Raw genomic sequence first — 27,119 nt, forward strand, 5'->3', positions numbered from 1 at the left:
GCGAGTTTTCCGACCGTTGATTGGCTCGCGGTCTAGGAAAGGAGGTGGCTGAAAATCGCCGCTTGTATATGTTTCCTCGGGATAAATAGCTGATCATTGGTCTGTACAAAGGTATTCGTCATGGCGAGGCAGTGGAGTCCATGGAAAGGTGAGCCAAAACGCCAATTAATGTTGACAGAACTGCGTTTTATAGGATGGAATCAAGGTGCAATGAGGCGTGTGTTGTGGTTTCCATAGCGTTGTGCAATCCTTTAGTATAGCGTTACTATAGCTACATCGTTGCTCTTCATGCTCGCTGCTGCTAAAGGGTCTTATTTACTGTCATGGGGCCGCCTGGGGTGGAAGACCCGATACAAGACGTTCTTTCATATCTATAGACAGGCCGTATTATGGAACATAGGCTCTTAAATTACACCTTTCTAATCAAGTAATCTACAAACATGACGGGACTGCAGTATGTTTACCCATTAGGCCGGTTAAGCAGCAGTTTAACGCGAATTACGAGTATCCTTAAAAGATGTGTAGTTTTAAATGTAAATGAAAAAGCAGGGACATTCCCTAAAGGAATGATACTTAAACGAGGACCTTAACGATGGTGTTTAAATGGTCAATCCTGCACATTGAGTACCTGAAGTATATTATTATGAAAATACTTGTTTTACTTTTACTTAAGTACCATTTTGGATGTAGGACTTTTACTTGTAACAAAGTATTTTTATACTTTAGTATTACTACTTTTACTTCGTAAATAATCAGAATACTTCTTCCACCTCTGGCTATTTTTGGTGCCCACTTTTTGTGTACTCTATTTTGTAAGATTATTTCTTCCACACCTAAGATGGAGCCCCTGCTTAGATACAAACAATTAGGCACTTTCACATTATAATATGAATGCTAAAGATAAGAATGTCCTCTACATATATATACTTACTTCTGATACTTCAACTATATCGGACTGTATTCCTATGCATGCAATTACCGAGCTTAAGCGTATCATAAAGGAATGTATTCTTCTTGCTGTTGTCCCATAATGCATTGTGTCTGACTGTCTCTGTGTGTGCAGGAGCAGAGCCCTGAGAGCCAGGGGACCTCAGGCTTCACCACACATCCCAGAGGAGTTCCCAGGTTCCCATGTGACCGAGAACAAGATGAGGCTTCTGAAACGCTTGCCAGCACACAGGTGATGGTCACATTACACAGCACAAAGACCCCTACTGTTTTCTGTCAACCACGCTCTCAGATAGATACGAGCCACCTGCTATCCAATGATCTTAACGAGATAGTTCAGCTGTTTAGAAGTGGAAGTTAGGCAATGTTGTGCAGTGTAAGCTATATTTAGAAAATCTTCGCCTCTTTGCTTTTTCTGTGAGACCGTGCTTTTCGACGGGTAACTAAGGCCTATTTCTTTGCTTTCTTCGAAGCTAATAAATATTGAAAGTAACAAAAAGGAAGCTGGTGCACCGTGGCCTCAAATGCTAAGCATGCAAGGGTTTTTGCGTGACTTTGGTGAATCCAAACCAAATAAAGTCACGCTATTACACTAACAAACTTACCAATATAGGCAGTAGCAGAGCAGCAACCCATGTGTTCCGTGTGGTGAAATAACTTTTTCTGTCAAGGGAGTTGTTGTCCACTACCGGAGGACCGAGGAGTCGAGGAGGGGAAATTAGAGTATTGAGAAGCCTTTATTGACTCATGAACATGAACCCTAAATGCTTAAATGCTAACTCATTACAAAGGTTAGGATTATTCCAGTACCACAACCAAAGCACAGAAGTTCTCCCTATTCACTGATTCAAGAATATTTTTCTTCCACTCCGACATGAGATAATAGCCGTTATCTGCATTCAGTAACAATGAGGAACCTGCCTCTGTGAAAACACCATGGTTCTGTGGCCTAGTCGAGTATCCTTCCTGTCAAATCAGATAGTGTTGCATATTTAAATACTTCAAATGACAAACCGTGTGTGTGTTTTTCTGTCTGTGTGCAGGCGGTGGTTGGCACTGGCTGTGGTTTTAGGTTTGCTGTGTGTGGCGATTCTGTCTCTGCCTCTGAGAGAGACGGAGACGAGCGTGCCTGTGGACTGGCATGTCAACCATGCGCATAAAAAGGTGAGAGACTTTACCACGGACTGAAACTAAAAATACAATTGTCAAATCATAAGTAAACAAGGAGAGACGCACCAAAGGTCTCCTAACATTAGGCAAGGCTGAGGGAAGATCTCATTTGTTTCAACAGATCCACAAATAGAATTAACAGTATTATTAACAATAAAATGCAAAATGGATAACGCTTGGATTTCAATTGGATTAAAACATATTTTAAAGAAAATTGTTCTTTTTACAACTCTAATGGTATTGTCCATGTAATAAATAGATAGATAGATGGATAGATAGATATAATGAGCTCTACTCAAACTCAGCTTTAAGTGTCAAGTCCTCCAATACATACATATTCTCAGAGTATCAATTATTAATTTGAGGGAAAAATGTAATTATATAAAATTAAGCAAGATAAGGTCTTATGTATTTGAGATGTATTCGAGTGAATGAATGCTTAGAGCCCATCTTCTACCTACATATTTTTATAAATGATATTGACACATTTACATAAAGTTTCTGCCAGTTTTTTTAAACTAATGATCTGCTTTAGTAATTTTCCTACAAAATGGCAGCAAAAAAGCCACTTATTTTAGCTCTTCAAATGTCAAAATGTCCTGCTTTTATCAGTTTTAAATGAAAGTAAATATCTTTTGGTTTTGGACAGACAAAACATCTTATTTAAAGACGAGGCCTGTATTCAAACTGCATGAATGAAAATTAAAACCCCCAATGCCAGCATTTACAACAACTGTCTGTTTGGCTGCTGATACAACCAGATAGAAAACTGTGGAATAAACAGAAAAGATTGAACAGAGATAATGTCAGTAAAGGTTCTGCAGTGAAACAGAGTCTGCTTTTTGTTATTCTAACGGTTCTTACTTCTTACCCTTTTTTTTAACAACCTATTTCCTTGCAGCAAGTGCATGAGCACGTGCACAGAGTCCTGGAGGGTCAGTGTCGGCCCAGCAGCACCAGGCACAGCTTGTTAGCTCGACTCCCCGCCTCAAGTCGCATGACCCAGGCCTTTCTGTGGAAGGACCTGCCGCTCCCCGACGACATCTTCCGGTACCCGCCTCCCTTTGGCTTCAGAGGGCTTCAGCACAAAGCAGAGGAGCTGCTGAAACTGGTGAATGCTCCTTCTTTCTCTCTGTCCTCTTCTTTCAGCATCATTTATTCTGAAGCCAGATTTCCATTTATTGGCACCTTCTGTTCTTATGTAACAGTCTAGTGATGCCTGTTAACATCAAAGTTATATTAAAAGATTCGGATTCCCGGCCACACCAATACAGCGAGAAGGACAGCACAATAGGTGTAAAATTGTTTATTTATACAAAGTTACTTTAAAAACACTCCTTTGATAAATACTTAAAATAACGTAAGGTTAAAATAATGTTCAATAAATATAAACCAGTTACTTAAGAATTACAGTTCTAGCAGGGGTTGATCAAATCCTGAAAGTCCTGTTCGCTTGGAACCAAACTCCACTCCGGTTTTTTGCCAGGCGGAAGTGCAAGGTTCAAGTCCCTTCCAGGAAATCCAGTGCCAGGATTTTCACAACTTTTGGTGCGTCCCGCAAATTGAGACGATGTCCTGCATATTTCATTTTGATTGGCTAAAACTTTTTTCTTAAAATCAGATTCATCCAATGGCTGTTGAGAAAGCAGGGAAGGCTATCAACACGTGACTGTGTTTGCTGTCAATCAAACTGTAACACACGGCGAGTGGTGGTCAAGTGTTAACCAATGAGAGTAACTCACGCACACCCCCCCCCCCCTTACTGCATTTTGACTTCACTTTCTGCTCTGTTGTTATATATTTGTTATGTTTTTTACGCCCGGGGGGGGCGGGGTGCTGTTGAGAGGGTGTCCCACATTGTCCCACATTGTCCCATACAACCATACTCCTTGTCCCACATTTGGTTTGTTTGGATCTGGTCACCCTAGGTTAAACAAGCATGCAAATAAAAAGAGTTCATCGCTAAATAGCGCACATTAAAATCACAACACTATATGTAACATGCAACAATTATATCAAAGGTTTAACCATCCGTCCCACTGTCTAACATACTGACTTTATTCACTTTGTGACACTTACAAAAATGGTAGTGCCAGAACACGCCAAAAACAAAGCATTTGCCATAAGGAACATTACCTACGGCGGCCAACAGTTGCAAACGTGTTACAACGGCCCTAACCTTCTGCAGTTTCAAATTCTATTCAAATATAAAAACACAAATGTGCCAGAACACATGCAAATGCTGAAACATCTTCACCAACTTGACAGCATATGCACGGCATTTAGAAAACATTCACCAACTGGACCAAACATGCGCTAGGGTTAGTCAAAGCGCTGCATAAACAAAACGGCAGTGTAACCAAATATAAGTCAGCAGGGTTCGTACGGGTGCTGGAAATCCTTAAAAATGCTTGAAATTGTACAAGGTGTTTTCAAAGTTTGAAAAGTGCTTGAATTTTGGGAATGGTGCTTGAAATTGTAACGTTAGCGAGCTGAATAGCGAACTCGATGAGGGATAATAATAATAATTGCAGGGGACAATCATTTCAGAGGAGCGTACCTATGTTAATATGTGCGTTACAGTCGCCATCCTGTGGTGTTCAGAGGATGAAGCACTCACTGTTGTAATTCAACCCAGTCTCACGGCATTTCGTGTTATAGTCACGAAATATAATCTATTGATTCGAGCGATTTTAAAAGCAATGTATTTCAACTGGTAGTATGTTTCGTGCCTAAACCAAATGTGACTTGCTCTATCGAAATCAGTCACATTGACCCGAAGACACATTTCCGTTTGTATTACTGGTCTGGGGGAAGCTCGCGAGTGTGTTTGTGTTTGTGTATTTTTGCGTTAGTGTGTATTGTTTTGTGTACCGGGGAAACACTCACAAGAAACACCGGCTGTTGTTATGCTTGATGTGACGTTAAATTTCTCCGCTTGTATTTAAAAGTCAAATTATATTTGTTTCTGAAATGTTACTCAAATTACATATCACTGTATCACAAAGTTTCGAGTTATTCACGTGAATAACTCGAAACTTTGTGAGACCCAATATATTTCCTTAATGATTTGATATAATATGAACTTTTCTGTGCGGAAGTTCTAATAATTGTCTCCTGGTGTGACATTATGTTTAATGACAATATTTAATTCAGAGATTGTCAGACAGAGAAGAAATATATGCTCAACCATTATCAACTTGTTTTAAATATTTCCCTACAACAATAGTAATCCATTTAAAATTTACAATCATGTTATTGCCCTACTAAATGATCTACACATAGGGACTTTTCATAAAAGTTTTGGTTATTTTCATTATAATAAGTATGAAACTTGATTGAACTAAAAACTATCTTTACATATCCATAGTGATTATATTACACTTTTTCTATTCAACCCTTTTCTCAGGCATTTGAGAACCAAAATGCCTATTTTCTTTACTTTTCTTTTTGTCGCACCACAGGACATTCTGTCACACCGATGGACACCATTACAAAAATATGCCATTTTTTGTACAAAATCTTTATTATTTCATATCTACTCTCTAAGGTTATATTCTGAGCATCAGAACCAACAGTGCTATTTAAAAAAAATAAATAAAAATTATTGGCTAATAGCCATCATAACATCATGTCACATCATAACATGGACATAAATGGAAATGTGAATAACAATGGATAGCTTGAAACATATTCAAAACAATTCATTAAACAATTCATCCATAAAACTCATTGATGTTCATAATGTTTCTACATTCTTTCAGATCTCATTGAATAGTAACCAGTCATATTCGGTGAGCTGTGCTGTGCTGTGCTGGTTGGGCTCTGGCTCGGAGATGACACTGGCGATTTGTTCTCTGTGGTAGAAAATGCAGTCTGGCTTATTAGGCCACTTGAATACATTTATCTTTCCATGCTGAACCATGCAGTTGATTTCAATGTTGTCAAGAAGTAGCTTGGTGATCTGACCAACAAATAGTTTGTTGTTATAGCTAACTATGACAAACTTTCCCACAGTGTACTCTTCATTCTTCTCCACATCAGTACTGGGACTCTCAGCATAGGTCTTCTGGATGCTGTCTGGCTGCAGGTGATCAGAATTTGCATTCGAAGAATCGTCCATCCTCATCTTAGTTGGTTTGAAGCATTCACACATCTCTGGGTATTGGCAGAAGCAGCTCAGATCCATTACATTACATTACATTACATTGCATTTAGCTGACGCTTTTATCCAAAGCGACTTACAATAAGTACATTCGACCAGGAAGACACAACCTTGAAGAAAACAGAATCATATAAGTACATCAGGTTTCATAGAGCCAAACATTTCAAGTGCTACTCAACTGGCTTTAGGTAAGCCAGTCCTTTATTAGTATAAAAGTGCTTCGTTAATAGTTCTAACGCTCGAAGTGGAGTCGAAAGAGATGAGTTTTCAGTTTGCGCCGGAAGATGTGCAAGCTATCTGCCGTCCTGATGTCAATGGGGAGCTCATTCCACCATCTTGGAGCCAGGACAGCAAACCCACGTGTTTTCGCCGATGGGAACTTGGGTCCCCCTCGCAGCGAGGGCGCAACGAGTCGTTTGGCTGATGCAGAGCGTAGTGCACGCGCTGGGGTGTACGGTTTAACCATGTCCTGGATGTAGGAAGGGCCAGATCCATTCGCAGCATGGTACGCAAGTACCAGTGTCTTGAAGTGGATTCTAGCAGTTACCGGAAGCCAGTGAAGGGAGCGGAGGAGCGGAGTGGTGTGGGAGAATTTAGGAAGGTTGAAGACCAGACGAGCCGCTGCATTCTGGATGAGCTGCAGAGGTCGGATGGCACATGCAGGTAGACCAGCCAGGAGAGAGTTGCAGTAGTCTAGGCGTGAGATGACGAGAGCCTGGACCAGAACCTGAGTCGCTTTCTGAGTCAGCTGAGGACGTATCTTCCTGATGTTGTAAAGCGTGTATCTGCAGCAACGGGTTGTAGCAGCGATGTTTGCAGTGAAGGACAGGCTGTTATCTAGGGTCACACCCAGATTCCTTGCAGTCTGAGTCGGGGAAATAACTGAGGTGCCGATGTTGATTGTTAGGTCAAGAGTTGGACAATCTTTTCCCGGGAGGAAGAGCAGCTCAGTCTTGTCAAGGTTGAGCTTGAGGTGGTGAGCAGACATCCACTGAGAGATGTCAGCTAGACAAGCAGAGATGCGTGCGACGACCTGGGTCTCTGAGCGGGGAAAGGACAGAATTAATTGGGTGTCGTCAGCGTAGCAGTGGTAAGAAAAACCATGCGGGCTAATGACTGATCCGAGCGAGTTTGTGTACAGGGAGAAGAGGAGGGGACCAAGAACGGAGCCCTGAGGGACCCCCGTAGTTAATTGACAAGGGTCGGACTCAGACCCTCTCCAAGTCACCCTGTAGGTACGGTCTTTCAGGTATGAGGTGAGGAGGGAAAGTGCAGAGCCTGAAACTCCAAGTTTTTGGAGAGTGCGAAGGAGGATCTGATGATTCACCGTGTCGAATGCAGCAGACAGGTCCAACAGGATGATGACAGAGGAGAGGGATGCAGTTTTGGCAGTGTGCAGTTCCTCCGTGACAGCAATGAGAGCAGTTTCTGTGGAGTGACCTGCCTTGAAACCAGACTGGTGCGGATCCAGAAGGTTGTTCTGTTGAGATAACAGGAGAGTTGTTTAAAGACAGCGCGTTCAAGTGATTTAGACAGGAACGGGAGGAGAGAGACAGGCCTGTAGTTTATAACATCAGACGGGTTGAGAGTGGGTTTCTTTAGGAGAGGGTTTACTCTTGCCTCCTTGAGACTGTTTGGAAAGTGACCAGAAGTTAGAGAAGTGTTGATGAAATGGGTGAGAAACGGTAGAATATCAGGAGCGATAGTCTGAAGGAGGTTTGAAGGGATAGGGTCCAGAGGACAGGTGGTAGGGCGGGCAGAGGTAATGAGAGTAAGAACCTCACTTGGAGAGAGAGGGGAAAAGGAGGTTAGTGTGTTGGTGGAAGGAAGGTCTGGTGACCCAGCGGTGAGTAAAGGTGAGTCAGAAAAAGAAGAGCGAATATCATCAACCTTTTTTTCAAAGTGGGTAACAAAGTCGCTTGACAGAAGTGAGGAGGGGGGAGGAGCTTTTGGAGGGTCCAAGAGGGTGGAGAAGATGGAAAATAGTTTAGTTTAGATCCCTGTAGTAAATCTCTCCTGGACAGAAAGAAAGTATCTGGTGTATGTTAAGAAGCCCGGGGACATTTGGAACTGATGGTGGCAACATTTCATTGAAGACATTAATGTCACTTTCATCAATCGACTTCTCTGTTGATCAGAAATTCATACAAGTTCTTCGGATTTTGTAAGTCTTTCCCCCCATGGACATGGTTGTCCGCCATCCGTTTCACAGCTCCACCAACTCCATCATGTGCACCCTTACCGTGGGCTCTCTCTGAGTAATTCCAAGTGATTTGCTTGAGCCCCCAGGTATAGGGTACACTGCTGAGGAGGAAACAGTTTGCCCTATTTCGATACTGTGTGACTGGACCGTCATTTAACACATGGAGCGTGTCAATCTTTTTGTACCGAGTTTTGTATCATTTCCTGTATTACAGGTTTGATATGGGCCCACGCAGCCCGTTCATTATGGCTGAGAGAGTCAGAGATTGTGGCATATGATTGTGAACCTGTTGATGTGTAAGCCACTACTGTGTGGATGGATGCCTGTTGTCGATTTCCTCCAAAATGAAATGATTGAATCTCTGTGTTCAATTTACAGGCATAATTTTCAGAGAAGTCAACATGTAGAACTATTTCGTTCTCTCTCAGGTTGTCTTTCAGTTTCCTGCATTTCTCGGCCTGGTGAAGCCAGTTGAAATGATGGATGGCAATGGCGTCCAACTCTCTGTTGAATTCCTCAACAAGTTTTGACACTGTACCATTTTCAGTTTTCTTTACCCAGTTTTTATATGTTTTGTTCCCAACCACCACGTCTTCCTTCATCCAGTGTTCCCATCTGGCTCGCTCGTCTGGGTTATAAGCCGCAAGCTTGATTTCATCATAGCAGCACTTTGTGCATGTTCGATTCATACAATGTAAGTCTTCAGTATTACAAGTAATACTTGAGAGGAGATGTGATAGGCTTTTTGAGGAGAGTATACCCCTCTGTGACAAGCTGTCAATTCGGAGCCGCATGTTTTCATGCTGGTAGCAGGCACATGTATTACAATCATTTGATCGGGCTTCTGTGACAAAGAATGGCTTATATCGTACAAACTGTCTATATGATATTGCATGATGTGCTTCACATGTCTGGTTGTACTCTTTGTGCAAATCAACTAAAGATGTTGCTAGTACTCTCCTCTGCATTTTTTCTTTCCTACCAATAATGTATTTTTTCCCAGGGAGAAGTCTGCTGTTCTCATCTCTAGTCAAAAAGGACTCCACTTGTGTTTTTCTTTGTCCAGCAATGTATCCTTGTTTGGACTGTTTTGTTCTTGAGGGACTTTTCCCACAAACGTTCCGTGTCTGTATGAGGCGTTGATTCTGCCTTCTAAACCTCTCAGCTTTTCGTTTTTCTGCTTTAACTTGTTTAAGTAATTTCTTATTTTGAATCAATAGCTTCTTCAGCTGCTTTTTGACAGCGTATTTTCTTTTTAATCCCTTGGGTTTGATTGGTGTTTTACTTTCGGTGTACTCAAAAGGTTCGAAAACGTATTATATAAGCAGTCTAAATACATTTTAAAATGCATCTATCTAGGCCTTATTTATAACCTACTGTACGTCCACTGGCGTGACAGCCATTTCCACTAGTGTGACGCTGACTTTACGTCACACTATAGGACAATGCTGTCACACCAGTGGACATTTTCAGTTACATTGTCAGTTTGCGGCCTAGCTGTATGCTAGAGAGCCTTCAATCCAAACTTACAGTGTAAGGTTTACATCATATGTAAATGTAAAATAATATAAATATATTAAAATGTTCATATCAACAATTTCATTAAGTCACACCAAAGGACAGCGTTATTGGTCCCATTTCTGACAAAAAATAGCAATATTATGATAAATATCTGAGCCAAAACTCACCCTCTGTTCATTGCATGTGGTCCAGGGATGTCTTCTGTACTTCCTGGATAAATAAGGCCCTCTCTCAATGATGGGTCCCCAAATTAATGCCTGTTCTAAAATGGTGTCACACTAGGTGGACATCATTTTTGTGGACAAAATGTAATGCGTCATAAGCATTTGGATTTGGTACATGAATACTTAAAACCTATAGTTTCATAAAGTAAGCATTGCTATTATGTGTATAAAAGGTATTTAAAGTATTTTATTGTATTATTTTGTTTATTACAGTAGTTTGAAGATTGGCAATGTGACCCTGGACAGTCACACCAGTGGACAATGTTCATGTTTCAAACCAAATATTTAAATAATAGAGCTCATGAATTACAGATGGATTGGTTATTGAAGATCAAGATGTTAATAAAAATAGAGATTTTAATAAAACATCACCAGTTATTATATATATTTGTCACCATGAACAGAAAAACAAGGCGTCACGTCAACCACCCATTTGCCGAAACAAGTTTAATATTCTGAAAGCCAATACTTTGTTTATTTGAAAACAGATGAAAACAAACTGTCCCGGACCCTGTCGTGTTATCTATGATTACTATACGACTTTACTTGATCATTTCAGTGGAGGGAGGGGGAGCAGCGCTGCGGAAGAGCAGGGTGCAGAGGTGCCTCTTCTTCCCTTTACAAGCTTCAAAAATGTATTTATCATGATATGTTGGCAATAACAGTTTCATATTCTGAAAGCCAAAACTTTGTTTATTTGAAATCAAACAAAACACCCGAATCCTGAAAAACGAGTTTCTTTACACAAATCCACATTTATTTTTTAAATGAGCCGTTGCGACTTCCGACTGATTTCGATAGAGCGGGTCACAAATAATAACAAATTCTGAGCCCCATTTATTTTCCTCACAAACGGCAAAAAAAGCCCGACATTATACGATTTAAAATAAAAACAATAATCGTGGCTTGATATTGAGTAAGAACCATAGACTATATATACAGTGGGGCAAAAAAGTATTTAGTCAGCCACCAATTGTGCAAGTTCTCCCACTTAAAAAGATGAGAGAGGCCTGTAATTTTCATCCTAGGTACACTTCAACTATGAGAGACAGAATGGGGGGAAAGAATCCAGGAAATCACATTGTAGGATTTATAATGAATGAATTGGTAAATTCCTCGGTAAAATAAGTATTTGGTCACCTACAAACAAACAAGATTTCTGGCTCTCACAGACCTGTAACTTCTTCTTTAAGAGCCTCCTCTGTCCTCCACTTGTTAACTGTATTAATGGCACCTGTTTGAACTCAACTCGTTATCAGTATAAAAGACACCTGTCCACAACCTCAAACAGTCACACTCCAAACTCCACTATGGCCAAGACCAAAGAGCTGTCAAAGGACACCAGAAACAAAATTGTAGACCTGCACCAGGCTGGGAAGACTGCATCTGCAATAGGTAAGCAGCTTGGTGTGAAAAATCAACTGTGGGAGCAATTATTAGAAAATGGAAGACATACAAGACCACTGATAATCTCCCTCGATCTGGGGCTCCACGCAAGATCTCACCCCGTAGGGACAAAATGATCACAAGAACGGTGAGCAAAAATCCCAGAACCATACGGCGGGACCTAGTCAATGACCTGCAGAGAGCTGGGACCAAAGTAACAAAGGCTACCATCAGTAACACACTACGCCGCCAGGGACTCAAATCCTGCAGTGCCAGACGTGTCCCCCTGCTTAAGCCAGTACATGTCCAGGCCCGTCTGAAGTTTGCTAGAGCATTTAGATGATCCAGAAGAGGATTGGGAGAATGTCATATGGTCAGATGAAACCAAAATAGAACTTTTTGGTAAAAACTCAACTAGACGTGTTTGGAGGAGAAAGAATGCTGAGTTGCATCCAAAGAACACCATACCTACTGTGAAACATGGGGGTGGAAACATCATGCTTTGGGGCTGTTTTTCTGCAAAGGGACCAGGACGACTGATCTGTGTAAAGGAAAGAATGAATGGGGCCATGTATCGTGAGATTTTGAGTGACAACCTCCTTGAAAGTTGAAACGTGGCTGGGTCTTTCAGCATGACAATGATCCCAAACACACCGCCCAGGCAACGAAGGAGTGGCTTCGTAAGAAGCATTTCAAGGTCCTGGAGTGGCCTAGCCAGTCTCCAGATCTCAACCCCATAGAAAATCTTTGGAAGGAGTTGAAAGTCTGTGTTGCCCAGCGACAGCCCCAAAACATCACTGCTCTAGAGGAGATCTGCATGGAGGAATGGGCCAAAAATACCAGCAACAGTGTGTGAAAACCTTGTGAAGACTTACAGAAAACGTTTGACCTCTGTCATTGCCAACAATGGGTATATATAGGGCCGCCCCTCCCTACAGGCCAATCACGCAGGCTGCATGGGGTCCCGCCTTGCGCAGGGGGCCCCGCCCAGAGGGCCTCAGCTGCTGTGCGCAGTTCTCCGCTCAGTTCTCCGCACCCTCCACGAGAGTGAGAGGTGACAAGGGGAGCACGTCTGTAACCCGACACCGTTGCAATTAATTGACATCTGACCAATTACGGTTTTGATACGGCCACTAGTGCAGGTGAAGAGATGTCGGTGAAAAGACAGTTTCAGTCCGGCACCAGCAAGAGGGGAAAAAAACAAAACATGAAGAAACTAGAGCATCACTCGAAGGTGGGTTATTATTGTATGAGTCAAATGTACAACTTGCGAATGTTGTATAAGTCAAATTGCCAATTGCCATATTAAAACATCAGCTGCAATTCATGACATGAAGAAGGCAGTCTCTGCATAGCATATAGGCTAATGGAGATGCAGTTATTTCCAGCATTCTTTATTTACCATTCATTCAAGTATTGTATGCCTTTTATCTGCTAATGTACAGGAGGAAGAGTAATAAACTGTCTGTCTAGTTGGCTTACATAACAGTTAAAGTTTACAGCTTAAAAAACATGGAGCATTTTTTCCCCTTTTATTCATTTTTATGTCCATTTGCACATTTCATGGTGATGCTCAGCCTCTCCCCTTAACTCCTAACAGTCATCATCATGTCAACCACAACACAGAGAAATACTGATAGAAATGTGTGTGTAGTTATTGATACATTGCTGACAGAGGGAACTAGAATACAGATTTAAGAAATATCAGTTTTTGAGCATGTCATAAGCATGTTTTGTCTTGACTATATTACAGCTAAATTATAATAAAATAATATAGTATTTATATTATTGAATTGATTATGATTATTATTATTAGTAGAAGTAGTTTATTTGTATTCATTATATTTTAATCTTTTTGAGGCTATAGTATTTGGCAGGAAATGCAGACGTACATGCACATTTACCATTTACCTCACTGTATAAAAAAGTAACTGTGTTGATACTAATAATAAACAGGAATTATATTTGCAAAGTAGCCTACTTTGTTTCCAAAAAAATGTGTTTCACTCCTGTCGGTGGGGTGCCTCATCTCACAATGTCGCTTGGGGCCCCAAGTTGGCCAGGGGCGGCCCTGGGTATATAACAAAGTATTGAAATGAACTTTTGTTATTGACCAAATACTTATTTTCCACCATAATTTGCAAATAAATTCTTTAAAAATCAGACAATGTGATTTTCTGGATTTTTTTTTCTCTCATTTTGTCTCTCATAGTTGAGGTATACTTAGGATGAAAATTACAGGCCTCTCATCTTTTTAAGTGGGAGAACTTGCACAATTGGTGGCTGACTAAATACTTGTTTGCCCCACTGTATATATATATATATATATATATATATATATATAAAGGTAAGAACATGTTTTTATTTTAACACAGCTTCTGGTCTTCCAAGACCCGACCGGACAAAAATACGCAGGCACGAAACATACTACCAATAGAAATACATTGCTTTTAAAATCGTTCTGTGTGACACGAAAAAAAAAAGGGGGAAATCGTGTTGGTGAACACGAATCAATAGATTACATTTATTTCGTGACTATAACACGAAATGCCGTGAGCCTTGGTTGCGTAATTAGACCTTAGCTTGTTAGTATGTTATAAATTATAAACTGAGGATTTGACCGCGTCGCTATGGTTGATACTTTTAGAAACAGGCTTTTATATAAAATCTTGAAGTATTATACAAGTAAAACTACATTTTGCTTTAATCCCATGTAATTGTAGAATGAACAGTCTTCCTTTGAAGATGTATAAGTCAGGTGTCTTGAGTAGTCAAAATGACCTACAAATCATTGTTCTACACATTTGTAAATATTAGTTACCTTTGTGAGTCTATTTTTATGCAGCTCTGCATGATTTTGTGGCTACAATTCAGGATAATACGCTACCAGAGGTGGAATAAGTACTCAGATATTGTACTTGAGTAAAAGTAGAAGTACTCAGATCATGTTGTGAAAGTAGAAGTACTCAGATGTTGTACTTGAGTAAAAGTAGAAGTATTCAGATCTTGTACTTGAGTAAAAGTAGAAGTACCAGAGTGTAGAAAAGTATTATCATCAAAATATAGTTAAAGTAGCGACAGTAAAAGTAGTCATTGTGCAGATTGGTCCATTTCAGAATAATATATATGATATGTTTTATAATGATTGATCATGAAAGTGTTCTCAAAGCTGGTAAAGGTGCAGCTAGTTTGAATGACTTTGTATACTGCAGGGTATCTTGTGGATTTACTCCAGGTGGAACTAAAGTCTGATTTAACACTTGATTATATTTCACATCATTCATCCAGATATGTAAAGTAACTAAAGGTATTAAATACATGTAGTGGAGTAAAAGTACACCATTTACCTCTGACTTATGTTTACTGCCAACCTAAAAGTACCTCAAAAATAGTCATCAATAATGTATTGAAAAGTTATTTGGCTGATTGTTTTATATTGGCTCAGCCAGGTTATATGGGATGCCACCTATGGTGACGGTCTCCTGGCGGGATGGGATGGCGCCCATGGGCACGCCCATCAGGAGATAGGCCCTGCCCCTCCAGCGTGACAGAGAGTGGAGGCAACGCTGCGACACCCTGACTTTCCTGTGCCACTTGGCGTCCAAGTGAAGGCTGTTCAGCCACATCTGCATGGGGCGCAACGACAGCGGGCCTAAGGGCCCAACGGCCGAGGCAACCGTCAGTCTGCCCAAGGGCCGGAGGAACTGAATATCAGGCACCATCTTGCCCGGCCCACGTGGAAGTAGGCATCCCTACAGACCAATCCACCTTAGAGGACAGCTTGTTCTAGTCCTCTACCTGGGGGGTGAACCCATAGCCATCACTCCATCAAGTCGCCGGGAATGGCCAGACTGAGCTGGAGGAAGTTGTGACGAGAAGAGGTGCCACCTCTGTGACTCTATAGCCACTCTGAGCGTCCGAGGCATGAAGCTACAGCTCATGCAGGCCAAGGCAGAGGGGGGCAGCGGACATGGCCGTCCTCAGGCTCAAGAGAAGCCATACAGACGCTACATGAATGAACCATTCTGTAGGTAGCCGGATGCAGCGTAGCCGGGAGCGGGTGCGAGAATACTATCTTCACTGGTTGAGTTCATAACGTATGCCAGGTGCAGCGTACCCGGGAGCGGGTGCGAGAACACAGCCTTTACCAGCTACCTGCTGAACGGAAAGAGTAGAGCAATGCTCCTACTCGCCGAACACAGAGAGGGATGTAAATAACCTACACCCACGTTACTAGCAGAGGGAGCGGGAGCGAGAGCACTGCCTTCACCTAGCTGGATTAAATAAAGAAGCTTAACGGGGCAGCTTAGCCAGGCGGCTGCTGCTAAGAATCAAGCAGCACGTCTACCAGGAGCAGGGGCGAAAAACACTGCCTTCACTGGATGAGTTAAACAATGAAGCTCAACAGAACACGCCAGATGTTAGCCAAGCGGCCGCTGCTAACAATCAGAGCAATACGTTACAGGGAGCGGGAGCACTGCCTTCACCAGCTGAGTTAAATAATGAAGCTTAACAGTACATGCAAGGCGTTAAAGCGGCTGCTGCTAACAATCAAGTGAGATCAAGTCAAATAACACAAATGTTTAAGACCAGATAACTAGCTTCTAAAGAAGAGAACAGCACAGAGCCGTAGTTACAGTAGTAACCATGGCCAGTGCTTACACGGCATAGAACCGTAGTTACAGTAGTAACTATGGCCAGTACTTACATGGCTTAGAACCGTAGTTACAGTAGTAACTATGACCAGTACTTACACGGCTTAGAACCGTAGTTACAAAAGTAACCGTGGCCGGTGCTTAAAAGTGTCAGCCAAACGACTGGACACTAGATAATATAATATTGGGAGGATGAAATCCTCTTTAATGGCCACACATGCAGAGCACACAGCATACACAGTGAAGATTGTTCTCTGCATCTACCCATCCTATTGCTAGGAGTCTAGTACTAGGAGCAGTAAATACAACGATATAGCGCTACTGCAATCAAAACCATACGTTACCGGGAGCGAGAGCACTGCCCTCACCGGCTGAGTTAAATAATGAAGCTTAACAGTACATGCAATGTGTTAGCCAAGCGGCTGCTGCTAACAATCAAGCGAGACCAAGTCAAAACACAATGTTAAGACCAGATAATTAGCTTCTAAGGAAGAGAACAGCCCGCATAAAACCGTAGGCCATGGTTACATGGTATAGGACCATAGTTAGTACTTACCTTACTCTCTGCATCTAAACAAAAAACGGGCAAAATATGGCACCCTGGGCTTTCCATACTAAATTGAACGAGAGACGCAGCTAAAGCTGGGAACTCAAAATACTAATGATAGCTCTGGCACAACTCCACAAGCAGAACTTTCAAAAGAACATAATAAGGGCAACTTTATGGGAGAGGAAGCGGGAACACTGTCGTCACCAGAAAGTCTAAGCCAAACAATAAACAAGACAGCAATCAAAACAACTTAGCTGTGAGAGGGTGCGGGGACACAACCATCACCAACAACAAGTTGACACAAACCTGTCCGTCCAGGCTCTGCACAGCGCACAGCCGGCCACAGCTCCTGGAGGACGCGTTAACAACCCGTAGCTCCGACTGTCAGTCGTGAAGCTGCATGCGGCCAGCTGCTTGCAGAGAAATCCCTCAGATCAAATGGTCAAACCTGAACGCTGTAGGCTACAAGAATGTAGCCGCGGTACTCTCGTACAGCGAGAAGATGAAAAGGAACAGATCCTCTGATGACGCCGGCCTGTGTAGCCGGTGTCACGTGGGTCACAGGTGACTTATTGGTACTCGAACTGCGCATGCGTGCGATGGATATATCCAGTGCTAAAGCACCGCCTCTGGCGGTCAGTAGGGACGAAATAGAACTTGCCCGTCAAAAAAGAAAGGGGCCAACTAGATTTAAGCAAGCCAATCTGAAATTTCCATTGGATAAATACTGCAGTGATGAATATGTTTCAGCTGGCAAAAAGTTATTTAACCCGAGCTGATGTTTAGTTTTTCATTTCTAAAACAACCATGTGGGAAGACACATCCTGCAGGCCAATCATTTGACCTTTCTGAAATTGATTAACAAAGAACACAACTAAGAAGATTGCTGAAACTACTGAAAAATAACCACAAAAGGAGCTGCCTAACCCAGCTTAAATTTAGAGTAAGCTTATCTTCACCCTAAATTCAAGATATCTTCAAATAATTTACTAGTTTTATTATCTCTGGTATTTCTTCACACCTTTATTGGTGTTTTATATCAGTTATAATGCACACAATTTATTGTTGCAAACCTATAGAATGTTTTAAATACAATGCGTCTCCTGTAATAAATAAACAGGTAACTGCGAGTATTTTATTGCTAAAATAAAACAGGCATAACAAGCATGGTTTAATCTGATAGACACCGGGCATACAAAGCTGCACCTTTTTGAGTCACGCTCATGTGTCTTCATCTGTTTTTGATCTCCCTGTGCGCCTGGCCCCTATAAAAAAGAACATACTCCACATTATTCCATGATGTAAAATCAAAACAAAGGAGCCTTGTTTACAGTGCTTTGTTCATCTGATAACCCTCTGCACAGAGCAGATAAACATGTGCGCCTGAATGCAAAGCACCAGCTCTCACCGCAGCGCCAAGCAGGCAAAACGTTTAACATTTGTAACCACAAGTTTGTTGTCCTATATATGAACCCTGATAGTGCTTTAAAAAATCTACATATAGAAAAGAATAAATGGATTTGTCTAGGGTGAAAAATCGACAGAATGGAGCTTAGTGGGTTCCCCTCTAAACTCCATTCTGCCAAGATTAAAAACATTTGGTAATAATGTAATGCTTTATAAATGTGTCAGTTTACAGATGGATGCAAACACAGTTGATGAGAGATCCTAAGTGAAACCGCTCTAAAGTATTAAAATGTCTATATTGTACCCTATTCAATTGAAAGGATATTAATAATTCACTTACATACATTACAATAATTCAATATTACAGTAATAATCCAACGCCGCTTAAATCATTTCTGTATTCTTTCGTAATTGCTTTGTCTAGAGGGGTGCCCAAACTTTTTTCACTGAGGGCCACATACAGAAAAACATACGAAGGGCTGGGCCCCTCACTAGAGGTGAGGAATACTGCCTCATAAGTTCAGTTATAAGTTAGAAAAATCAGTGAAATGTAGGTAAAGAATGCTTGATTATTGAATATGCTTAAAGAAGAAAAACAGCCTTCACAGCTCTCTGTAGGGTTTCATTTATTTTGTTACAAAAAGCTCATCCCTTAAAACAGAAGCTTCAGGTTGCTTATAGTAACTATGGAACTATGAAGGGTCTATTTCAAGCTTGTTATGTAAATAAGTTGTTTGGCTTTATTAATCAACTAACATTTTTTACAAACATTTTTTACTTTAATTGACTGAATTTATTTGAAAAGTGGGCTTATTAACACATGAATATTAGTGTGTACTATATGTTTACATATTTATTTCAGAAGTACAATATAATAAAAAGCATAGGTTTCACACTAACGCAATACAAAATTGTGAGAGCTCTATATCAGAGAATAAACAAAATGATTGTATTTCTGAATTTTCCTTTAAAGCTGCCGGACTCTGAGTCTTTTCCCCTGCCGAAAAACACCTCAGAGAAATGTCAGCGCTGTGTGGTCATGGGAAATGGAGGCATTCTCAGAGGCCTGGAGCTGGGGAAACTCATCGACCGCTTTGACACCATTATCAGGTTCGGAACAAAAAACACCATAATGTTTCTTTATTAAAACAATTTAGAATTTCCCCACATATTGTCTTATACAATTACAGATAACCACTGTGAATAACCAACAGTGGTGGAAGAAATACTCAGAGCCTTCACAAAAGTAGTATTAATATGGTCTAAATATACTCCATACAAGTAGAAGTCATGAATTTCAAATGTTACTTCGATACAGATTTTATTATCAGTAAAATGTACCTCATGTATCAAGAGTAACAGTATTCTTTTATACAGTATTTTAGAATAGTATTACTTCATTTTAATCACTATATGTAGTCTGTCATCATGGAGCAAATTTGAGTAAAAAGTAAAATATTATGTATATTTTAATTTAAAGTATTGCATCCAGTGGTGGAATGTAGTTAAGTACATTTACTCAAGTACAATTATGAGGTACTTTACCTTCATTGATTTTGTGCTACTTTACACTTCTACTTCACCACAATTTTCTGAGTTACTTTACATACTAGATTATAAGCTAATACAAAATGTAAATATAAATTGACATAATTATAAGTAGATGTATGAAACAGCAGCATACAAAGTAAGTCAACTTGGCTCCACCTTTACCAGGTGGACATATTAAATCATCAGTAATTTAATATTTATGATTCCAATAAATACTTTTACTTTGCGTACTTTAAGTATGTTGTTATGCCGATACTCAAATGCTTTACTTAAACTGGACCTATCATGCTATATTTGAAACATATATTGTAGGGCCATACCTATATAAAACATGTCTGTGAAGTTTTTTGTTCAAAATACCAAACAGATCATGCATTTTAGCCATGCCTCATTTCGCTCTATTTGCTCTTTTCCAGCCCTGTTTTTGCAAGGGCTGATTCTGCTTTTGAGGCAGACTACAGCGCCACTTACAGGCCTGGCATATGTACTACAGCATCTCCAGCGCTTTTGAGCGGTCTCTCATTCCCCTGATAGGTGGAGAGTTGCCCACATAGGTAGGGTTGGGTATCGTTTGAATTTCCACGATTCTGATTCCGATTCCAATTCTACTTTTCGATTCCGGTTCTTAACGGTTCTCAATTCCGATTATTTGAGGGGCAGGGTAATGATACATGCTTCTTCCACCAAAAAAATTACATTTATTCGAGAAACTTTTACACAGGTTAGTTTACAGTAATATTCACATTAATCAGTCTGTTTATATTCACTGCTATGTAACTGTAACCTGAGAACCACTGAAGCTACATAAGTGCAACAGTCCAACTTTTAAAGGAACCCCCCCTCCCATTTAAAAACAGTTCTTGTTGAGAAAAATAAGCATATCTGCCTTCTCAGGCATACCGGGAAGAAATGTTTGAACATTTTAAAGTAAAATGCTTCAATCTGGTGCACTTTAAGCAGAATTACTAGAGACTAGATCTAGGGGGTACAACTCTAAACACCCATATGAAAAAGATTGGTTTACATTTGAATAATTAAATAAGTATGTGAACATAACCAATAACCTACCATAGCCAATAACAAATACATGTAACGTATTTTATTTTTGTTGTTCATTCATATCTTATTTTACTATTTTATATATGCATATGTTTTTATCTCTCCAGTTTAAAACGATATGTCTGGTTTACTGTCCTATAATATACATTGGAATGATTTCAAACCTGTTTTATTCCAATAATTATAAAAGAGTGCCTTGGAAATATGTGTTTACATAAATTGTGATCAAAACGTTTGAACTTAGACTAAAGTGAACTATCTAAACACTCAGAGTTCTTTACCTCACTGAGCTGTAGTATCAGCCATTCAGTCTGACTGGAGAGGCCTCTCCCTCCACATCATTGTAGAAACATATTCTTCTTCCGTTAGAGCAGCTAGCACCAGATGCTAATAACAACAGCGCCGGTACCGGTGCACCCTCCCTCTCTCCCTGCTCGCTCCCACGCTCACTCGCACTTTGGCTGTGAGCTGCGGGTGCCAGATAAGCCAACATCCCCCACTTTCATCACTTACAGCGCCCATCGTACAGGGTGAATGAAACGTGTAACCGGGGTGAAAAGGGTGTTACCTTGACTTAATTATGAATGTTGTTACATCAAGGCTGAACATTAGGATGAGCAACAACGGTCAAAACATTTTTTTTTTCTCCCAGAGCTGTCAGCGCAGCGCCTCCACAGATCTGGCGCCCTAGGTGAACATCTATAACGCCAGTGCACGGGCCGGCCCTGGTCTCAGGTTACGCTGTAGGAAGTGTAGGTACAACGCTACATTTCCCGCCCCGCCGCAGTCATACAGTAAGCTACGGAGAGCGGCGAGAAACATTTCCTCAGGCATCGAAAAGCGGAACCGAAATTCACATTTCTAAATGATGCCGTTGGAATCTAAATGTTGTCGGTACCCAACCCTACATATAGGTGGAGCACCCTTTTTCTGACGTCAGAAAAATTCAAATAATAATCAGCTCCGTTGCAGCCCCGTTTTTAGAGATTTGGGTATGGAGGAAAAGAGAGAGGGTTGTGATTTCTGACACTTGGTGAGTTCCCTGACACACCGGGGACACATATTCATGTATAAAAGACGTACAAAAGTGCATTTTGCATGATAGGTCCCCTTTAAGTAAGAGCTTGAATAAAGGACTGTAACAGAGTATCTTTACAATTTAGTATTGCTACTTTATTCCACCTCTGGTTGCATCTTATGCTGTTGTTCATATATATATATATATATAGTAGCTTATAACAATGCCTGTCGAAAAAAATGTGTGATCTAAAATGTAGTAGAGTACACATGTGTAGCGTAAAATAACAATACTCAAGTACAGTACAAGTATATTTAAATAGTACTTAAGTACAATACTACTTTGTTAAATTCCATCACTGATCACCAACGGAGCCGGTTGTTGTTGTTTTGTTGTTTTGATGTTAAGACGATGGCTGTGTGTCTCAGGTTGAACAGCGGCCCTCTGGGAGAGTTCAGTATTGACGTGGGGAATCGGACCAGCATCAGGATGAGTTACCCAGAAGGCACCCCGCTTCACTGGATAGACACAGACCCACACACTCTGTTTGTAGCGGTGGTGTATAAAGGTGTGGACGTCAGCTGGATCTCTGCCATGATCAGCAAGCTCTCCGTGGTGAGTACTGCCCGAGTGAGTGCTGTGTTCATTATTCACACTGCTGATGGGGTTTTTTTAAACAAAATAAATTAGCAAAGTAGCTAATCCTCGTCTTTCAGTTTTCTGAAGCCACATAAATGAAGGGTGTCCAACACTTATTTCAGAAAAGCCCACAGAAAGATGGTGTTTAGTTTAAAGTGGACCTATTATGCTATATTGGAAAAATATATTTTAGGGCCTACCTATACAAAACATGTCTGTGAAGTTTTTTGCTTAAAATACCAAACAGATCACCCATTGTAGCCATGCTTCATACTGCTCATACCCCTCTATTGCAGCCCTGTTGCAAACAGGCTGATTCTGCTTTAAATGCCACGCCCCTTTGTAGCGTCACGCAGCTTTCCCCTGCTAGAGAGAGATTTCTACCGGGAGATCTCAGCTAAACGCTGCGGTGATTCAGGCCCAATCCCAAACCACACCCTACCCCTCCGTGACGGAGTATTTATTTATTTATTTATATATTTATTTGACAGGGACAGTGCACATTGATTGACATTTCTGTAAATGCGCCAGAGTTAGCCAACAGGCTATTTTTCGTCTGGAGTGAACTCCGTGGAGTGACACTCGCAACTCAATGAGGCTCCCTCCTGTCAGATGGAGGGAGTAAATACAGCGGCAAGCTTTGGGGCGGCCTCCCCTCTCTCCGGCAGAAACAGGAAATGCCATAACTGTATGTAACAACGGTTTCAAATCAGCATCTCTTAGACAAAAAATTAAAATGTATAACTAAAATAAAACTCCAAACATCTTTAATTGTGTTACTTTTTTGTAAAGCTCTTTTAGTTTTAAACCTGATGTTTATAAGCCTCTTAATTTTTGCAACAGTCTGTAAATATACACAACTTTATAATAAAATGCACACATTTACCTTTTTCTAGACTAAACACAGGTATACGATCCTAAGTTAAAAAAATATGAGGTTATCATGAGGTTGTTAACATCGCAATTTATCAGTGGATGTTTGCTGGAACTACTTGTAAACAGCTTGTTTCCTGATGGACACACACAGCGTTGAGACAGCCTCGCTGTTTGATGGCTTCATAGCCCACTCCCCCTCCACACCGCTCCACACTCGTTGGTTTGGAACAGCACTTAATGTGGCGGACCCGCAAACGGAGGGGTAGTGTGTAGTGTATAGGGGGCGGTTTGGGATTGGGCCTCAATGCCATATTATGCTAACCACTTCAAGCTTTATTTCTGAAACAGTATGGAGCTCAAACCTTTCTATGTCGCAGGGTTTACCACAAGGACATTACGTTACACATATTCTCTCCAGTAGCCTTCTGAGTGTTAGCATGCTTGCTAATGTAAACACACAGCATATTACTCCCAAAACACCCCGCGCATTGTTTCTGATACAGCACATAGCTTGACATGTTCTTTCTTAAGTGTTTACCGCTAGAACAGTGCCATTATTTGTATTATATATATACAACAACTTTACTCTAAGCCTCCAGCAGACATCCTGCTGAATACACAGACACACAGCTGCGACTGTATACGGAGACAATAGGTTGGGACGTGTCACGTGTTCCGGAGAATATAAGTTGGGACGTGTCACGTGTGCCAGAGACGATAGGTTGGGATGTGTCACTGTCACTACCCGATCCGCATCCCTTCCCGATCCGCATTGCGCATGTGCAATATGGTCCGCCATATTGGACAACTCCATACCGCAACTCAAATAGGACATTTGACGTCTAGACGGCTGCCCGATTTGCATTGTGCATGCGAGAGTCATAAACGTCTCAAATATCTATACAAACATCTTTTATGTTATTTTATTTCATTTGAAATAAAATTAAGGACATTCACAGTTAATGTAATTAGATATAAATTATGAATGCCATACATATTGCATACATTCACAGTCAATATTTATTCAGTATGATAGCTGTCTAACCGAAGTTAAATCAATTTCTCACTTATTCTGACAATGTACTTAACCCAATAAAAGGACCCAATAAAAGGAGTTGTTAGTCACGTGACATTCACGTCGGCCGGATGTCGCCAATGACGTTATAGGAGCGAAAATTCTGGATCTGCTTGTCAGCACCCCCCTTTTCTTTTCTTTTTTGAGATGTGGGTACGGAGGAAAAGAGAGGGTTTTGTTTTCTGACACTTTGTGAGTTCCCTTACACACCAGGGACACATATTTATGTATAAAAGACATCAAAAAGTGCATTTTGCATAATAGGTCCCCTTTAAATGAAAACAAGTATTTATTTAACAAATAACTAAGGTTGACTTTCCAGAAACATAATCATAATCCAAAGTCAAATCTTTATTTAATTAATTTTTTAATTGTATTTTTGTTCTTTTTGGACTCATTTGTTTACTCCTGTAAAATATCATCACTGTGTAACACTCGCGCTTCTATTGGCTAGCGCTCCAACACATTGTACATGATAGGCTAATGGGCGGGACGTCTCTTAGTGGTTGACCAATCACAGCCGAGCCGGCCAGCTAACCAATCAGAGCAGACTGGGCTCTGGTTTCAGACAGAGGGTGGAAAGAGGTGCTGCAGCGCAGGCAGAATGAGAAAAATAAAGAGCTTTTTGAACATTAAAGCATGGAGACATGTCACAGGAGAGGAACAAAATACAAATATGAACCTGAAAATGAGCAGAATAGGGCCCCTTTAACTTCTTATGTTTATATAAATATGGTGTGTAAAGATTCCTATTCTGTTGCAGGTAAATATGTATTTCTGTGTGTGCTTTGTGTTTCAGTCTCTGTGGGACTGGCTCTTCTTCTGGCAGAAGGTTCCGGATCATATCCCTCTGGAGCGGCACAGATTCAGACTCCTGAACCCTCTCGTCATCAGGGAGACGGCTCTGGACCTCCTGAAGTACCCTCCACCCAAACCCCGCCTCTGGGTAAAGGACCAGGTAATAGACTCATCCCAGACTACGGATTTGATCTGTCTGTGACTATAGAGTCAACACAATGCAAGCTGAATGAAACGGTGTTTTTATAGCTTGGTTGTAGCTGTAAGGGAAACTTCTGTGTAGCAATGCAGTGGGAGTCACCGACTCAGGAAAGAGACACGGTAGAGCAGGAGCTTTGATGTCAAACACTGGAGGTTTATTTGGAGTTTCGGCCGGAGAATTCAAGTCACAGCAGTCACGGTGAGACTGCACGAGTGGGTTGCCACGTCAATTCTGGAGCGCCTCTCTCTTGTTAGCCCATTGAACTGGTTTCACAGAGAGTAATCAACATATTTTGATAAGGTAGCTTTAGACAGTTGGGCACACTGAGTTACCTGCTTCCGCCACTTATGGCCTCGAATATGTCATACCCTGGAGTCCACAAACAACAAAGAAGGAAGTGTCCCAGTGCACCCACAACAAAGACCATCTGTGACCTAGTGTTGCCCGGTCACAGAATGGGAACAATAACATTATGGCTGAAGCAGCCTATGTCCTTAAAGGAGATAAACAGACGTTAGGGTTGGTCCTGTACGTCATATCTAGGAGTCTAGGACAATAATTTCCCTAACAGTAGCTACATATTACCACTAAACACATTTATCACTTACAACACCCACCTGACTTCAGATTAGATTAGATATACTTTATTCGTCCCAAATGTTTTTTTGTTTTGTTATAGCAGCGTGTGGACAAGGCATTGAGTTAAAAATATAATAAAACGAAAATAAACAGAACAATTTCAAATAAATATATCAACAGTAGAAAGATGTATATCGTGTCTCTAGAATTCACAAAATGAAATATACATAATCATTTATAAATTACTCTAATGGACCAACCTGCTCATGCAAAAATAAAATAAATAAATGATAAAATGAATATGTTATACAAAGTAGTTTATTAAATGTAAATGCAATCGAGTAGAGTGTAAATAGGATATGTACAAATTGTTCAGGGTTATTGAAAGGGAGAAACAGAGTGTGATCAGGTACAAAAAAAAGATATACAATGTATTATAATATTTAAAATATGCTTTATTTATCCCATCAGCATTGTTACATCAGCATGTTAACGAGGCATTGAGCTAAAAATAGCATAAAAATAAACATTACAATTTAAAATATATGTTGATCAATAGAAAGATACAGTATATACATAAAGAGTGTCTGAAGAATACACAATATATAATATACAGAATCATTTAGAAATTACTCAAATGGATGAACTCACTACTACAAAAAGATATATATATTTAGTGAGAGAGAGAAACTCTCTCTGAAGAGAGATTTGGGAATGTAGCCTTTGCAGACCATTTACATGCACTAAAACTTGTATAACACACTACAAGAAAGTGTAAGAGTTGGAAGGAGCTGATAATTTATTCCGGAAAATTACTCTACCTACTAATTAACCTAACCGAAGTTATTGAGTCTATGTAAGTTTGCTGCTTGGCTCAGATCCACCAACGTCAGCAAGATCTCACCTCTGTAACTCCCTGAAGAACCAGGTTCAATTAACTGCTGTTTCAATTCAGACAACTCTCTTAATCTGTTTAAGCGATCCCGAAGGATTTTGATATCAGTAATGAGGTGTGGCCCTACCTGAGTGTGGCAGGGTGCAATCTTACCTTTGAAGCAGGAGAGGAGAGCGCAGATGTCTTTTAAGTTGTCCC

The 27,119-nt window shown here is 40.7% G+C and overlaps 1 protein-coding gene across 3 annotated transcripts in view; it reads left to right on the forward strand.

Annotated features, from left to right (window-relative positions):
* The window catches only part of st3gal5 (ST3 beta-galactoside alpha-2,3-sialyltransferase 5), a 29,584-nt gene continuing 2,465 nt past the window's right edge, over positions 1 to 27,119 (forward strand). The window contains exons 1-7 of one of the 3 annotated variants that reach the window (XM_034222803.1): positions 1 to 148; positions 1,070 to 1,180; positions 1,992 to 2,112; positions 3,020 to 3,229; positions 19,203 to 19,339; positions 22,286 to 22,472; positions 25,247 to 25,405. In XM_034222803.1, the coding sequence (XP_034078694.1) occupies positions 141 to 148; positions 1,070 to 1,180; positions 1,992 to 2,112; positions 3,020 to 3,229; positions 19,203 to 19,339; positions 22,286 to 22,472; positions 25,247 to 25,405 (933 nt within the window). In that variant the 5' untranslated portion in view covers positions 1 to 140. Of the gene's footprint in view, positions 149 to 1,063; positions 1,181 to 1,991; positions 2,113 to 3,017; positions 3,230 to 19,202; positions 19,340 to 22,285; positions 22,473 to 25,246; positions 25,406 to 27,119 lie in introns of those variants that run through there. The other 2 variants (XM_034222802.1, XM_034222804.1) reach the window with 2 other exon arrangements.

Source organism: Gymnodraco acuticeps, unplaced genomic scaffold (genome assembly GCF_902827175.1).
Source record: "Gymnodraco acuticeps unplaced genomic scaffold, fGymAcu1.1, whole genome shotgun sequence".
In the NCBI taxonomy this organism is placed as follows: Eukaryota; Metazoa; Chordata; class Actinopteri; order Perciformes; family Bathydraconidae; genus Gymnodraco; species Gymnodraco acuticeps.